The following is an 18002-nucleotide window of genomic DNA, read 5'->3' on the forward strand; positions in this document are numbered from 1 at the left end:
AAAAATAATAAACAAATAAAAACATAAATTGATTTAAACTGGCTACTGGCAGACAGGGTTAGAGCGGCTTGGAAGGGATAAGGGAGGGTAATGGGGGGATCCTGTACTGCAGAAAATAATTAATAAAAAAAATAAAATAAAGCACTTAAAACTCCAGTACCTATGATGGTGGTGACCAGTGGGGCGTGAGGGAGGGTAGAGGTCTATTTAGGAGAGATCAGGTAGGGATCAGAGGGTGGAGGTGTCAGGTAAGAGGGTAATTGCTACACTAATAGCTAAACTTAACCTTACAAGCTTACAAGTGTGGTGCACAGCTGCAATTAGTGGCCTTCTTATTACCAAAAAGCAATGGCAAAGCCATGCATTTCTGCTATTTCTGAACAAAGGGGATCCCTTCTTAGATTCTTGCACCTGTGCCCTGTGGTTTCTAGTAACGCCTCTGATGGAGACGTTTCCCACTATATTACCTTTAGTGCAGGAATGCCAATTTATGTCTACTATAGACTTGAAAGATGCTATTTGTATATTCCTATTTACATGAATTTTACACAACAGGCATTAGCAATTTGTGTAGGTCTGGCACCAGCACCAAGAATCTTCTAAAATATTCTCGTATCTCTTTTGTACATAGCGAGAGCTCAGGGCTCTGCAGTAGCTCCTTACCTAGACTACATTCTGGTACAGGCTGCTTCTTTCAAATGCCTCGGAAATATACAAACACAGTTTCTTTAGATCCTTCGTTCTCATGGTTGGAAAATCAACCTCCCGAAAAGCTCTCTACTACCACATACAAGAGTTGTCTTTCTGGGCGATGTCATAAAATCTGTTACAATGAGACTATATTTTACAGATGCTTGCAAACTCAAAATACATCAAACTCTACTTCCTTCTTCTTTGTGGAATGGAGATTTCAACAGTCTATCTCAGAAGATGTCTTTAGACTTGAAGACAAGAAATTCTCCAACTTGGTGGCAGACTCACCAAGCTTGATTTAAGGAGCCTCTTCCCTCTGTCTGAATTGGGTAATATTCACCATGTACGTCAGTTTACTGGGTTGGAGCGCAGTCTGGGGTTCCTAGAAAGTGCAGGGAGTTTGGTCTCCTCAGTAGGCAAGGTTTCTGATCAACATCATAGAGCTCCGTGCAATCTTCAGGGCACTACAGAGTTGGCCTCTGTTAAGACTGGTGTCTTTTCTGAAGTTTCTGTTAGACAATACCACAGCAGTGGTTTTTATCAATCACCAAGGTGGTACTCATAGTGCCTTAACAATGAAAGAGGTAGTTGGAATTCTGACTTTGACAGAACACCATCATTGCATATTTAAGCTATTCACATTCTGGGTGTGGGCAATTGGGAAGTGAACTTCCTCAGTTATCAGCACCTTTGCCCCGGAGAATGGCCTTTGAATCAGGAGGTATACTGTGAATCGTTTGGGAAAGCCAGACATAGACCTTATGGCTTCTCACTTGAATTACAAGCTACCCCAGTATTATGCAAGATCTTGAGATCCACATGCGACTCTATTCGATTCACTCATGATTTTCTGGTCATTGAATTTGATTTACATCTTTTCTCCTTTTGTTTTACTATCAAGGATAATAGCCAAGATAAAACAGGAAAGGGCCTCATTGCTCTTGTTTGGCATTGCAGGACGTAGAACGCAGATCTAGTACAATTGTGTCAAGCCAGCCTTGATGTTTTCCTCTCAGTAAGGATTTTTTCTCCTAAGGTTCCTTCTTCCATCAAGATCTCAAGTCTCTCAATTTGACGGCAGGGCAATTAAACGTCTAATTTTGTTTCAGAGAAGTTTTTTCAGATAAACAAAATTGGTAACTCACTTGTGACATTGGTTTCCTATTTATTAAAAGACTGGTGTGAGTCTAAAAATTACCATTGAAACTCTTTTCAGAAATTCTTATTTTTTTGCAGGATGGGCTGGGTAAGGGTTTATCAGCCAATTCCCTTAAAGGCCCTATAAGTCTTGTATCACAAGAACATTTTGAGACTTCCTGACATTCAAGCCTTTGCTCATGATTTGGTCAGGATAAGACCAGTTATCAGTACTGCTTCCCCTCTGTAGAACCTTAACTTTAAGTGCGTGAAACCGACAGGAGTACACTAATTTGTCATGTGCATTAACCTGACGTGATTTATATTAAGGTGTGTTGTGTATTAATTAAATATAAAATAAGACCTAAAGCATGAAACCCAAAGCGTGTTACGCATATTTTACATTCCAATGTTTTTCACATAGAATTTTTTAAATTTTTTTATTATACATATATATATGATAATGTTATAATAAAATACATATCTATACTTATATTTCAATAGGAAGAGATATATAGGTATAGGTCTATACAAATATATATATATATAGAAATATCTATTTAAATTAAAAATAACATTTTCCTGTATGTGAAGCACATTAGAATGTTAACTATTAATAACTCCTGTTGGGTTATCGCCAGGGTGCTAAGTTTTCTATTTTTTTTCTTTTGCACACTCAATTTAATTCTATGGGGAGCAAAAGTTAGCATGGTTGCGATATACGAAGTCCTTTAGTTAATGTGCGTCGGTTTTCAATTGTGTGCAAAAGTTTTACTTTCAACTTGTAATACGCATGCTAACCTGTGCGAGCAAAAAGTTTGCTACACTTGTAATAAATCCCAAAAGATGCAGTGTTTTCAGACCTTGATTAATGCAAAGAATTCAAGTTCATATTTATTTTTAAACAACACAAAACAAATGTTTTAACTCAATATTTGGTGGAATTAACCTGATTCAATCACAGCTTTCATGCGTCTTGGCATGCTCTCCACCAGTCTTTCACATAGCTGTTGGATGACTTAACGCCACTCCTAGTGCAACAATTTAAGAAGCTCGGCTTTGTTTGATGGCTTGTGACCATCAATCTTCCTCTTGATCACATTCCAAAGGTCTTCAATGGGGTTCAGATCTGGAGATTGGGCTGGCCATGACAGGGTTTTGATCTGGTTGTCCTCCATCCACACCTTGATTGACCTGACTGTGTGGCATGGAGCATTGTGTTGCTGGAATAAACTATCCTCAGAGTTGGGGAACATTGTCAGAGCAGAAGGAAGCAAGTTTTCTCCCAGAATAACCTTGTACGTGGCTTGATTCATGCGTCCTTCACAAAGATAAATCTGCCTGTTTCCAGGTCATCTCTAATGAGTCTAGTTTTCAGCACTCTTCAACACCTGGTCATCTAATTGTTAGACTGACACCTGGAGAGGCCTACAAGCTACAGTGTCTCGCACCCACTGTGGTATTTAGTGGAGGATCGGTGTTGACTTGAGGGTGCTTCAGTAAGGCTTGAAACGAGCATATTTAAGTTTTACCAGAGCTGTATGTGTGTTTGTGTGTGTGTGTATAAAACATAATCAATTCTTCTAGGAACACTCGCACAAAGTCGGAGATTTTGTAGGCATATAGTCAGGTGCATGATCAAACAAATTTACCAAACAGTTGCTAATTATCATCAATTTAATATGCAGGTCAAACGCAATCATTAACTGAAACAGCTGTGTAGGAGGAATACAACTGGTTGAGGAACAGCTAAACTGCTAATAAGGTGAGGTTGCTGAAGACAGTTAATACACCATGGCACAACTGAGCACAGCAACAAGACAAAAGGTAGTTATACTGCATCAGCAAAGTCTCTCCCAGGCAGAAATTTCAAGGCAGACAGGGGTTTCCACATGTGCTGTCCAAGCTCTTGTGAAGAAGCACAAAGAAATGGGCAACGTTGAGGACTGTAGACGCAGTGGTCGGCCAAGGAAACTTAATGCAGCAGATGAGACACATCATGCTTACTTCCCTTTGCAATTAGAAGATATCTAGCAGTGCCATCAGCTCAGAACTGGCAGAAACAAGTGAGACCCTGGTACACCCATCTACTATCCAGAGAAGTCTGATCAGAAGTGGTCTTCATGGAAGACTTGCGGCCAAAAAAACACACCTCAAATATGGAAACAAGGCCAAGCAACTCAACTATGCATGAAAACACAGAAACTGGGGTGCAGAAAAATAGCAGCAGGTGCTCTGGACTGATGACTCAAAAATTAAAATATTTGGCCGAAGCAGAAGGCAGTTTGTTCACTGAAGGGCTAGAGAGTGGTACAAGAATTACTGGCAAGTTTGGGAATGCATTTTTGCAAACAGAGTTGGGAATTTGGTCAGAATTAATGGTCTCCTCAATGCTGAAAAATACAGGCAGATACTTAATCTTTCCTGCACTACCATCAGGGAGGCATCTAATTGGCCCCAAATGTATTCTGCAACAGGACAATGACACCAAGACTTTTGGAAGATTGACTTTCACAACCACATATTTTCCTGATAAGAGGAAATATGGTGCAAGCACTAAGCAACATTGGCATATAGTGCATACTGACCCTACACTACCTTTTGCGAACTATGAAGCACACAGGGCCCGATGACCTAAATCTTGCAAGTTCAAACGTGGTTTTTCCCTGCGACCTCTAGTGGAATGATCGCAAAAAAGGGGCAGTCCCTGCAAGTGGTGAGATGTCTTCCTTTGAAACTAATAGAACCCGCTGGAAAGGGACACTTTGCACCATGAAGCAAAGTTAGCACTGAGCAGGGGGTGCATTTTAAAAATGAAATCCTGCAGCCAATATAAATCACATTATGCTGCTTTCCACATATAGCATCTTACAATCGCCTATATTTTCGTATGCGTGTTTTTCTTTTAGGGTTCATTTTGAGTGTTTTGAAAAAAGCTCACTACCGTTTAGTTAGCAAGAATAAATTGTCAGATCTGTAGTAAGAAAATATTTACAGAATTCTGCTGGGATTAGAGAGACAATTTCATATATACCCATGGAAAGCCAACGTTCAGCCCATTTTATGGAGAGAAAAAAGAAATTACGCTTTGTATATTGTAAATATAAGTACAAACTACTAAATGACTTTTGCACATCCAGTGTACTTAAATTACAACTTATGCTGTGCATATTTAATACAATTTATTCCTGAGTAATTTACATACAAATTTTTAATTTGTGATAAAATATGATTTTGGTGAAGAATTTTGTTATGATTTTTAAAGCACCTTAACAATACAATTTTTACTGCATATTTTTGTGTGAATGGTTTAAATATTCGTTTTGCGAGATTTTTAAAATATGAATTTTATCTCCACCCCATACAAAAATGCAGTATATGCCCCATAGCAAGACACCCTGTTTTTAGGGTAAAAAGTCACTTTAGTTCATTCCACAACTCTCCCAGTGTCTTGCTACTTCCATGTCTGAGATCGAAATGAATCTAACCTTGCTTGCAAGAGCTGCCTTATATAGCCCTCTAACTATCCTCAGCTGTTGTTAATTGGCTTCTTGTTGTCTGCCTGTTACAAATAGGAATGTTTTCAGCAGTGAGCTGGCAAGCCTTACAGCATTTTGTTTCTTTCAGGATAGTATTTTTCCCAGCAGAGAAATTAACCCTTTTCTACAGGGATGAGTTTATACACTCCATCACATAGCCATTTTACACAAATTTCCATTTTAGTTCTATAATCTAATGTGCTTACTTCTCTTGGTATCTTTTATTGAAAAGCATACCTAGGTATGTTCAGGAGGTGTAAGCTGGTTGCTGATTGGTGGCTGCACATACATGACTCTTGTCCTTGGCTTACTAATATGTTTAACTAGCTCCCAATAGTGAATTGTTGCTCCTTTAACAAATGATACCAAGAAAATGAAGCAAAATTGAAAATAGAAGTAAATTGGAAAGTTGTTTAAAAATGTATAGTCTGTCTTCATCATGAAGGAAAATATTTGGGTTTAATGTCCCTTTAACTAAAAACTATGGATCAATGCAGCTATAGAAGGCTAATTATATTACTATGCATGTGTGGAGTGATTAAGAGAATTTTCCACTGTATTATGTTTATAATTATGTCAATATATATATATATATATATATATATATATATATATATATATATATATATATACATATAAACATATACATACAATCATAAGGTGCAGCTCACTAATAACACTGAGAGCCTGATGTTGACAGTAGTGACATCACATGACCTGCCCATACGTGCAATTGGCTTGTACTATGTGGGTGGGCTGATGACGTGATGTAGAATACAATATATTGGATACATGTGACACTGCTCATCCTATTACTGCTCCATTAACACGCCCATTAGCTGTGACCTGGCTCTATGTTTTGATATTAAATCGCCATGGGGATTGTTAGTGTGACAGTGCACATATATATAGTTTTCTGTAAGAGTACTTACTGTATGTAAAGTTTGCTGTAAGTATCATTTTGCACAGTTTATAATTGCTTGATCTTGCAGTTCTACAGCTTAAACATAACACTAATACTGCCGTTTATTGAGTACTATTAATCACATACAGGGCCTTGATTGGTCACATAATGGGTAGTTCTTCTTTGACTGGGGATGGGATCACTGGCTATATATTGTTTGATGCACTTTGTCCAATGAAGGGATGAGCTCCCCAAAACGTCACATGTTTGCAGTGCAATAAAAGCACATTCTAAAAACCAGCGAGTGCCAGCCATTCCTTTCTGTAACATATATATATATATATATATATATATATATATATATATATGGTCAAATTGCCCAAGAGAAATACTTTGCTTTAAAACAAATGTCCTTAACCAGTCCCAAATATAAGCTCTCAAAATTCCAATTTTTGCAGCTCCTCCCAAACTGAACTAAACCATTTAAAAAGTTCACTTGAAGAAGATAAGAAGATCTGGAACGAGAAAAAAGGAGGGTGCAGAGGAGTGCACCAACCAGGGAAAAAAGAGGGCTTTTCTGGTGTAGCATATGATGTAGCAAATAAAAAACACTTAAAAAAATCAAGATACAGGATATTCACATATAAACACCTCACGATTATGAAGTATATTAAAATCCATATATATATTATTTTTCCTTTCTCTCCACAATTTAGGCACTCTCTATATGTGGATCCATGGGGAAAGAACAGTATGTCCATATTTATGTAATTGAACTATTATTATTTTTATTATAATTATTATCATTACTATTTTTATTAACATTCTCTTTTTTTCTATAGCTTTGTGCAAAAGAGATTAATCTTTGATTCCCAGAATAGATTTTCTCACCCTAAATGGCATTCCTTCCTGCTGGGCACATCAGGGTCAGTTAGCGCCACAGTGTACAGTTTCCTTGGGTCCATGCCTTCCCATTCAATCGTTGGACAATGCTGAACCTACAAAAGAAATAACATTTCAACCATCAGCCAGAAAAAACATGAACGTAATCAAAGTCTGGCAGCAAGATTTGTAAAATATGTATAGTGTATACAAACTCCTTCCGCAAACGCAGATCATACATGAGTAATTCTGGCAGATATGCAAATATAAATGTGCCTCAAACTAGAGTTGCAAACAACAAGCAACAAGGCTTTACAGGTAGGATGGACATTGCCACGTTTGATATTTTTTTCTATTCCTGAAAAATGGGCATCCATTGTTTAATCAGGAACTACAATCATGTAATGCAATGATCAGATTTGTGCTGTATGTGGGCCTGATTACGAGTGGAGCACTGACAGTTACACGCAAGTGATAAGGGGGTTATCATGGGTGTTTGCGCTTGTCGGGTTTACCGCTTGTATTACGAGTTGAAAGTAAACGCGATAGCTTGAGCGCAATTGTGATTTATGCTAGAATGATTACCGTGTCCTCTGGTTAACTGTTTGGCATAACAAAAAAGTGTCACAAAAATACATTACAAGTAAAGTTACACTCATAAAAACACTATCTAATAGAAATTATTTTTAAAAAAATATTGCAAAAAAAGTTATAAGGGTTCAAAGATATTCAGGTCTCAGGTATTAGAGAAAAAAAAGGCTTTAAAGGGCTTTAACATTGAGATACATACATATACATGTCTAAAGATGTATATGTATGTATCTATATATGCTTATAGGTGTGAACATATGTATTTATATGTATTTACAGTCATGTGAAAAAGTATGTACACCCTCTTTGAATGCTATGGTTTTACATATCAGGACATAATAACAATTAGCATAAATAAAAAGAGAGAAGCACTCAACCTGGGAACGAACAATAGCATAATAGCTATGGCTAGTTACCACCCAAGAAGCCGCCTCTTTTTGCTCAACATGTGCCTTTCACAGAAAAGAACTTTCCTGAAGCATATCAGTCTGATCCTGACTTAACAGTACAGTCCAGCCCCGAAATACCAGGCAATCCCTCTTTGAACGAGAGAAACAGCAAAACCCCAGACGTACGTTTCGGCCTATATATAATAACAATTATCTGGGGCTTAGCAGGTCTTAAAATTAGGTAAATACAACCTCATATGACCAACAACACATGACATATTACACTGTGTCATGATTTATTTAACAAAAATAAAGCCAACATGGAGAAGCCATGTGTGAAAAACTAAATACACCTTATGATTCAATAGCTTGTAGAACCACCTTTAACAGCAATAACTTGAAGTAATCGTTTTCTGTATGACTTTATCAGTCTCTCACATCATTGCGGAGAAATTTTGGCCCACTCTTCTTTACAACGTTGCTTCAGTTCATTGAGGTTTGCGGGCATTAGTTTATGCACAGCTCTCTTAAGGTCCCTCCACAGCATTTCAACCGGAATGAGGTCTTGATTCTTTTATTTTTCAGCCATTCTGTTGTAGATTTGCTGGTGTGCTTGGGATCATTGTCCTGCTGCATGACCCAATTTCGGCCAAGCTTTCGCTGTCGGACAGGTGGCCTCAAATTTGATACTTTGGTATACAGAGAACTTTATGGTCGACTTAATGACTTCAAGGTGCCCAGGTCCTGTGGCTGCAAAACAAGCCAAAATCACTGCTCTGCCACCGTGCTTGATAGTTGGTATGAGGTGTTTGTGCTGATATGCTGTGTTTGGTTTTTGCCAAATGTGGCGCTGTTTATTATGGCCAAACATCTCCACTTAGGTCTCGTCTGTCCAAAGGACATTGTTCCAGAAGTCTTGTGGTTTGTTCAGATGCAACTTTGCAAACCTAAGCAGTGCTGCCATGTTCTTTTTAGAGAGAAAAGGGTTTCTCCTGGCAACCCTTCCATTACAAACCATACTTGTTCAGGCATTTTCTAATTGTACTGTCATGAACTTTAACATTTAACATACTGAGGCCTGTAGGGTCTGAGATATAACACTTGGTTTTTTTTGCAATTTCCCTGATCATTGCTGGGACGTCCACTCCTGGAAAGATTGGCAACTGTCTTGAATGTTTTCCACTTGTGAATAATCTTTCTCACTGTAGAATGATGCACTTTAAATTATTTGCAAATGGCCTTTTAACCTTCCCAGATTGATGGGCAGCAACAATTGCTTATCTAAGACAATTGCCGATGTCTATCCTTATTGGCATTGTGTTAACAAACGCATGAATGCTCCAGACCAGCAAACTGCTAAAACTTTGGCTTTTATAGAGGCGGTCACACTTGCTGATGATCAATTAATCAAGGGCATTTGATTATCAGCACCTGGCTGCTACTTAGCCTCTTAATTCCTATGGAAGCAGTTAGGGTGTAATTAGTTTTTCACACATGGCTTCTCTATTTTGGCTTTATTTTTGTTAAATAAATCATGACACAATGTAATATGTCATGTGTGTTGTTGTTCATCTGAGGTTGTATTTACCTAATTTTAAGACCTATATATTGTACTAAAATACCATCAGATATATGTAGAAATATGTATTTTTTTTAATGAATAGAACATAGTCTGCTATGTGAAGAACATTGGAATGTGAAATATTAATCGTTTCATATCAGGTTAGCACACTTGAGAATATGTGATCGGGTTTGCATGTAAGTAGAGTGTTAGGTTTTTCTCCACTTTTTTCTCCTCCATTGATTTCTATATGAGGGGAATATGTTAACGGGCGCGCGATATCCTAACTTCGTCTTTTTGCTTGCATCGAGGTAGTGCATGAGCGAAAACATTTTACTTTCCGCAAAAAGCTTACTTCTAGCGGTGTTTGCAAGCGAGCGAGAGCGTTAAATACCACTCCACTTGTAATCTTGATCATAGTGTTTATTGTCCATTTAAGTCTTAGTCAACTGGCTAAAAGTTCCTCTGTCAGCTCCTAACCTAAATTTCCCCCAAGCCTCCCCAGTTGCAGTCTGTTGCTTTAGGTTCCCTAGCATGTAGTGCATTATTTTCCAAGTGGAAGGAAACACCAGACCTGGTTACCCCCCTACATAGCAGAGATATGACATAGGTGAAACCAAAGGCTGTGTCACTCCAAGTGCTGATAAAAAGGATTCAGAGTGCCACGCTCGGCACATGTGCCATACATTGCTCACCCCTGGTCTAGGTTCATTTAACCTTAAAGGTACAGCGTACTCTAATATTTTCTTTTTTTTATGCGTTCACAAATATCTACTTTACCTACTAGAGTTTATTAAATTGTTTACAATTAGAGTGTGTCGGGTTAGCGCGACCTCAGAGTTCTTGTTAACTGTTATACTCGAATAAAAGGTTGCACAAAAGTCGATAAATAGCACTCCACTCATAATCTAGCCCTGTATTGGGTTGTGTGTTCAGTTAGTAGAAAGTTATTTCATAACCAAAAATGTACCTAAAGTATATTTCCCCATACATTTTAAACTCTGCAGCTGATATAACAAGTAATTGGAAATACTTGAATAATTAACACATTTTATAGTATACTTTCCCTTTAAAGGGACATGAAACCCAAAATGTTTATTTCATGATTCCAATAGATCACACCATTTTAAACCACTTTCCAATTTACTTCTATTATCAATATGCTTAATTATCTTGGTATGCTTTGTTGAAAGAGAAGCAATGCCCTTCTAGGAGTTAGCTGAAAGCCAATAATAAGAGGCATATATGTGCAGCTTCTGAGTCTACCTAGGTACACTCTTCAACAAAAGATACAAAAAGAACAAAACAAATTGGATAATAGAAATAAATTGTAAAGTGGTTTAAAAGTGCATGCTCTATCTGAATCATGAAAGAAATAATGTTTGGGTTTTATGTCCCTTTAAGCATATCCTGTATGTTCTTGCTGTGTCCCTCTAACTTTCACATAATGGTTATTTATTACATATAATACCTCTACAAATACTTCAAATGATTACTTTAAACAACAATACATCAACATTCATTAAAACCAACTTCACATATGCTCAAGACCATTTTTTTTTCTAACACAAGTTCAGTTGTTTAATGTTAAACAATGGTCAAATAAAATATTCCTTTATATAATGGTAAGTAGAGAGCTGTGCCAAATCCACGTGCACCACACCCTTGTAGGTACACTAAATCTCTAAAGCTAAGTATTTGTAATGCCTAAAGAAAAATGCCAAGTCATAGCTGCTTGAAATTCAAGACCAGTCACGTGACCTAACAGCCATATTGCTTTTTGCGACAAAGTTTGACAAACGCTTGAAAATCTTCTCCGGAACCGCTTATGTTACAGTTTTGAAACTTGCTGTGTGTACTGCTGTACTGACCTAGAATAAAGTTTGTTCAAGAGAAGTGATTTAGTCACATGATCTAGCTGCCATTTTGAAATGTGCACAAATCTTTAAACATCTTCTTCTCTGCAACCGCTAAGTGCAATGAAGCACAATTTTGCACATGTGCTCTTTGCACGGTCATCTACCAAGATTGTTCAAACTGCAAATTTTCTATAAACAACATGGCTGCTATGAGTCATTTACCTTCTTATTGTTAATTGCGTAAATTTGCACATTATATTTACACTATTTAACTATATTACAGTGCAGCAGACACATGATTACACATAGTCATGACACTTAAAGGCAATATTGCAGTCAAAATTCGCACTGCACAATCGCCTTCGTGAAATAAAACATTTGCAAATTTTCATGAAACTTCTGCAAATTGTAAAGGTCTATAGTAAGCATTTGTTTACAATTGTGCAATTTGAAAGCCATACATTGCATAGCTTTGTGGCCATTTCGTTTCGTATGCGCTGTTTTTAAAAATTACAAAAATCTTCTTCTCCGAAACCGCTAATGGGACAGACTTGAAATTTTGTTTATAGGGTTATCTTATGACTAACATTCAAATTTGTTCAAGAGAAGTTGATAGGTCATGTGGTTTGGCAGCCATTTTGAATTAATCAAAAATGCTTAACTAATTATATTCTATGAGGAAGTAAGTAAAAATATAGATAAAGGGGAATCAGTTGATGTGATATACTTAGATTTTGCAAAGGCATTTGATACAGTGCCACATGAGATTAATGCACACAATTAAGGGACTGGGAATAGCTGAAAATGTTAGCTCATGGATAAATAACTGGATAAAAGATAAGGAGCAATGAGTAGTAGTGAATGAATCATACTCAGATTGGACAAAGGTAATCAGTGGAGTCCCCCACCCAGTTCTTTTTAATATTTTTGTAAATTACTTAGAGCAAGGATTAAATAGCGACATACACTCTAGCAGGTTAAAAGGATCATTGGGAATAATTTAAAGGGGAGAAATTTTTTGGGTGAACTGTCCCTTTAAGTAAGGTCATTAGGTCAGAGCAGGATGAACTTTCATTACAAAGGGATCTGCAAAAATTAGAAGTATGGGCAGGTAAATGGAATATTAGAATTAATATGGGAAAATGCAAGGTTCTACATTTTAGAAGTAAAAATATGCAGGCAACGTATTATATAAATGCGACAAGACTTAGCCAAACAGAGGAGGAAAGGGATTTGGGAGTAGTAATAGATATCAAGACTATATTTGACCCTACAGGGCGCCATTGTCACGACCCAATCGACACTAGTGGCAAAATGGGGGCTAGACACTGGACTGGACCTGCCAAGAGATCAGTGGGATCTCGTGCTGTACGAGTCTAGTAAGGGACTGATTAATGCTGACTTGAGAGAAAACTGCTTAAAGATGGCCTTTAGGTGGTACCTCACCCCGGAGAAAACACGCCACTTCTCACAAGATGGCACAAACTAATGCTACAGAGGGTGTGGGGACAGGGGAACATATCTACATATGTGGTGGGCATGGCCTGAGATAAGAGTCATCTGGAAAAAACTCCAGAGGCTCCTAGGTAGGTTATTACAGGAGCCTATTATGCTCACAACTGTGCATGTCCTCCTGAACTACAGATTTACACAGTATAACAAGGCAATTAACACATTTATCAAAATTCTATGTACAGCGACTAGAGTCTGTATTGCCAGACATTGGAAGGTGGGGGCCCCAGCTTGGCAAGAGGTTCTAGATAAAATAGAACATATCTACACTATGTCAGAGGTCGCTGCTTCAATACAAGGGTCCAGGGAACAATTTACTAAAATATGGTTTTATTGGATTATGAATGATAGGGATTAAAGAATGTGCCACCAGTTTTAGCGGGTGACCCCCATATAGAGTAAGAGATAACCCAAGATCTCACCTTCCCAACATGACTAGACTCATTGGATTGATTTCATTCTCTTCTAGGACCGACTAGATATCTTGACAAAATTAGATTAGAGTGAAGTCGCTCACAATTAGTACCACAAATTTGGTTCTTGTTTAAGTTTGATTGATAATGTTATTTTGGTTTTATAAATTTGTATAAAATGGGCAATGTTCATGTACAGAAGCATAGCACAATGGGTCAGTTACAAGGACCTTAATTCTCCAGTTAACTTTGCTGGCAGGGGGCATGGGGGGAGGGAGTTAGAGATGTCAAGGTTATATATGCACTTTCGTGCCTTCTATTTGTGAATTTTTTGATATGCTGTCTCTTGAATTTATTGCCTTTAATAAAGAAATATTTCAACTAAATATTCTCGTATAAAGGTTTAGCACTAACTGTCCCTAGACCCCTGCTCTACAATCAACTTCCTAAGCTCCTGAAGCCCCATCACGCTTAAACTCCTAACCACCTGTCACCAACGACAATTAACCTTCTAACTGCCACACCTCTCACCACAATTAACCCCCTCACTGCCAGAACTCCATCTGAAATAACCTTCTTATCACAGCCCTAAAAAAAAATCTAATCTCCTTACCCAACAACCCCACAATCACAAGTTACAGAAACCTTTAAAGAAAAACATTTTAAATAACTTAAAAGCCCTACCTAAAATAAAAATCGCCCCCAGCTAGATGTCAAGATCTTCTGTGTAGTCTCCTTTGTACTGCTGTAGTTTGGCTCCTCCTTGGTGCCTCTTCATTATATAGTATACACGTGCGCTAGGCTAATTTCAAAGCTTAATCTGGTACCAAAAAATATAGTTTTCTATAACTAAAGATAAAAAAAGAATCTAAAAGAAATGAAGTATATATATAGCTTATTAATATTAATAAAAATGCCTAAATATTTAATAGGGCTTGAAAAATTCATGAAACTGGGACACCAACAAATTTATACTGGTAGATAATATTTGTGATCCCTACTTTACCCCTATTTGCCTACTGCCATACTGTCCAGCCACATGACACTGTTAGGGTCAGGTAAACTGCAGTCTATTAAAGGGTTATATAAGTAAATTTGATTTGCACAGGAGTGAATTTCAAAGACATTTGAAGGAATTTTGTAATACAATTACAGTTGTAAAAAATTTCACAAAATATTTTTTTCAAGTTTTGCACATCGCCCATGGGCATACACAGGTAAGCCAAGTGCATGAGCATATGAACAGCAAGTGCATGTGTCTGATGTATATGCATGCACTATATATATTACAATGTCCCTTTAGGTGAGGGGAAGTCAGCCCTTAGTTAACGGAACATTTCAATTAAAAAAATACACATTCTGATTGTCTAATACTTCCACTAGAATGTCTAATACTTCCACTAGTGTCCCTTGCTTACTATGTCTACATTAACATTCCAGTTAAAAACTTTATGAACTGGTTGTAACCATGAATATCTTCACCAAACTCTATCGAGATGTTACTGCCAATTCACAAAGTTTATGACTGGAATGTAACCCCCAAAAAGTAATTAAACACATAGCTAACATCCACTCATGAGCCGCAATACTTTGCAGTTCTTTAGAAAAAACACTGTTGGTGATTGGCTACTACTCACATATGCTTTTTCTGACTTGCTGGATGTTCCCTTCTCATTAGCTGCAGTGCAAGGGTTTTAGTCCAAAATTGACATGCTGTAACAAATTAGCACATACAGTTTTGGTATTAAAATGCCCAATTTAAACAATTAACTGCAACTGGAGTAGTGGAGCTTCTTTTCTGGACATAATATAATAATATTGGTGCATTAGTTTTAGTATTCATGAGTCAATAACTGTTAAGTACAATCACACAATTAACAAATGATAAATGTACAAATATTTCAGAATTCTGAGGTATAAGAAATGCATTTCATCAAAAAAGGGTAATACCACATTTTCATGCATTCCTTATAACCCCCCCCCCCCCCCTTAAAGTGATGGTAAACTTAACGTTTTTAAAATCAGGTCTGGAATCTAAGTGATATTTTAGATGAACTTTAATTGATCACTTCTAATAAAGAAGCACAGTAACTTACTTTTTAATCTAGCCGTGCCATTCTATTATCCTGAGCTCAAGCCGCCCACTTCAAAACGTGTATTTTTTATGAGCTGTTTGAACTGTTATCCGCTCTTGCTGTACGGCACTTTTTTTTAACTAGTGCGCTGATTGGAGAACAATTTCAAACCGTTAGCTCACAAAAAAATATGAGTTTTGAAGTGGGAGGCCGGAGTGGGGGGTATTAGAATAGCACAGCTAGATTAAAAAGTAAATCACAGCCCATCTTTATTAGAAGTGAACAATTAAAGTCTATCTAAAATATTGCTTTGATTCCAGACCTGATTTTAAAACATGGCAAGTTTAACATCACTTTAAACAACAATCACACTCTGGTCAATGTGTGATGAATGGATATATAGTTAAATACTCATGGCTCTTAAATGAGGGTACCACCGTTATTATAACACATGTGGGAAAGATCCCAGATTGCTCATTTTATTTTGAGTGCACAGTAATATTGTCAGTATGTCTTTTGTTTATAGTACTTTTTATCACATTCAATTATATTAATGAACCCCCTTGGTTATCACAAGCATATTAAAATATTTTGGAGTGGAACGTGAATTTAAAATACACCAAGGGCATCGCTAATGTCAGGACAATTGTCCAGTATAATTCACCATTTTAATATTGCATATTAATCACATTTGTCTGTGCTATATAATATAGGGGTACAATTGATCATGTGTATTTACTTATATATTCAGGTACACATACACATATATATTATTTTTCAGTATTAATATGTAGCTATTAGCTGGTGCTGCTTGTCAGTATATAATTGCTTACTGTGAAGTTTTTGTACTTTATCAAAATAATCCATGTTTAGTTACTATGATATTCAAGGTCCCCAACATAGCTGCATGATTCCTATCATATTATTGGTATAAATATCCACAAATATCCCTATGTTTTTTTATACATGGTTCCAGAAAGTCTCTTTTTCTATAAACATTAGTGGGGTTCAACCTTGGTTAAAGTGAAGGTAAAGTTTGATTGATTATATTGTTTCCCCTGTAAATACTGTAAACTTTAATGAGACTTTAATTCATAAATTTTGTTAAATCGCTATATTTATTTAGTTATTACCGTTTTTAAATCCATTTCTGTACATTGTGAAGGCAACCCGTTTTTTGTTTATTTTTTCTCAGCCCGGTCACGTTGTTTGATAAGCCAATTGAAATACTGGCCGTTAGGCGGCCGTCATATTACATCACTGCATTACTTGACGATATGCGCATGCGTTGCCTTTACTTCCTCTCTGTTTCTAAGTAAAGCTTGTTCCCGTTTAACTGAATTGAAGTCACGCATGCGCAAATTGAATGGACCACGAAGTGTGTGCATGCGCAAATTGTTCAGTAAGCGAGAACATGCTTTTGAACTACGTATAGAGCGGGTGGGACCGCTCTATACGTCAAAGTCTCAGAAACCAGGAAATCCATGGAGGGAGGAGTAAAGAAGGGAAGAGTCGGTAAAAACAAAGACTTTTTATTTACATTTTATATATAGAAAGAATTAAAAAAAAATTGGTGATCTGAATGTACAATATTTAAATAATACAATAATATTCAAAAAAATGAAAAACTTTACCTTCACTTTAACGGTCAAATCGAGATACTGACTTGTTTTTCAGAATATATTTACAAAATACATATTTGTCTGTTATAGCTTAGTGACGAGTGCCATCTTCCAAGGGAAAAATATTCTAACTAAATCTTAGCTTATTAACAAAAATGTTAATTAATCTGTAATTAGGGTTAGATGTGAACCTAACCTTATCAGTTGGGGTGGAGTTAAGCATTTTCCATAAAATACACACTCACCCACAAAAGGGGGACAGGAGGACACAAGCAGACGGCACAATGGGCCACACTGAGCATGCATGATGACCACACCCTATCCAGAGGAGATGGAAGGCTAAGCTGACCAGACAAGTCAGGATAATGGCAAGAGAGGGTCCAGGGGTAACCTAAGAGGGTATTTTTACACTGAACCCCAGTGAAGGATCCCACAAGTATGAAACAAACCTATATGAAACAGTTTTGTTAATATGATTTATGCTCTTTATATTTATATTCAAAGTTTTATTATTGAATCAGGTGAGTTAATCAATTCTGGTTTGCCCTTTATAGTCACAAATGTTTTTGTTAGGTAATTCCTGTTAACCTGGTCTTATCTGTCGACAATAACACTGGGTCAATCAGGAATTTGGTTATAATATCATTTTCTTATGGTCTGCCAGGATTATTAGTTTACCTGATTCTTGCCAGCTATGCTGAGAATTTAAATAACAAAAGTTTCTGTTTCTCTATTATACACGCAAGCTACTGCAAATAAAATAATTTAGTGATTGTTTTCATTAGTTTTAACCTGATAATCAATAAATCATTGTAATGATGTATG

The 18002-nt window shown here is 36.9% G+C and overlaps 1 protein-coding gene across 2 annotated transcripts in view; it reads right to left on the minus strand.

The window, feature by feature from the left end:
• Positions 1 to 18002, minus strand: part of LOC128648806 (phosphatidylethanolamine-binding protein 1) — a 92314-nt gene that overhangs the window by 36840 nt on the left and 37472 nt on the right. For both annotated transcript variants that reach the window (XM_053701680.1, XM_053701679.1), the window contains exon 2: positions 7165 to 7271. In XM_053701680.1, coding sequence (XP_053557655.1) covers positions 7165 to 7271 — 107 coding nt within the window. The remainder of the gene's footprint in view (positions 1 to 7164; positions 7272 to 18002) is intronic.

Source organism: Bombina bombina, chromosome 2 (assembly GCF_027579735.1).
Source record: "Bombina bombina isolate aBomBom1 chromosome 2, aBomBom1.pri, whole genome shotgun sequence".
Classification (NCBI taxonomy): domain Eukaryota; kingdom Metazoa; phylum Chordata; class Amphibia; order Anura; family Bombinatoridae; genus Bombina; species Bombina bombina.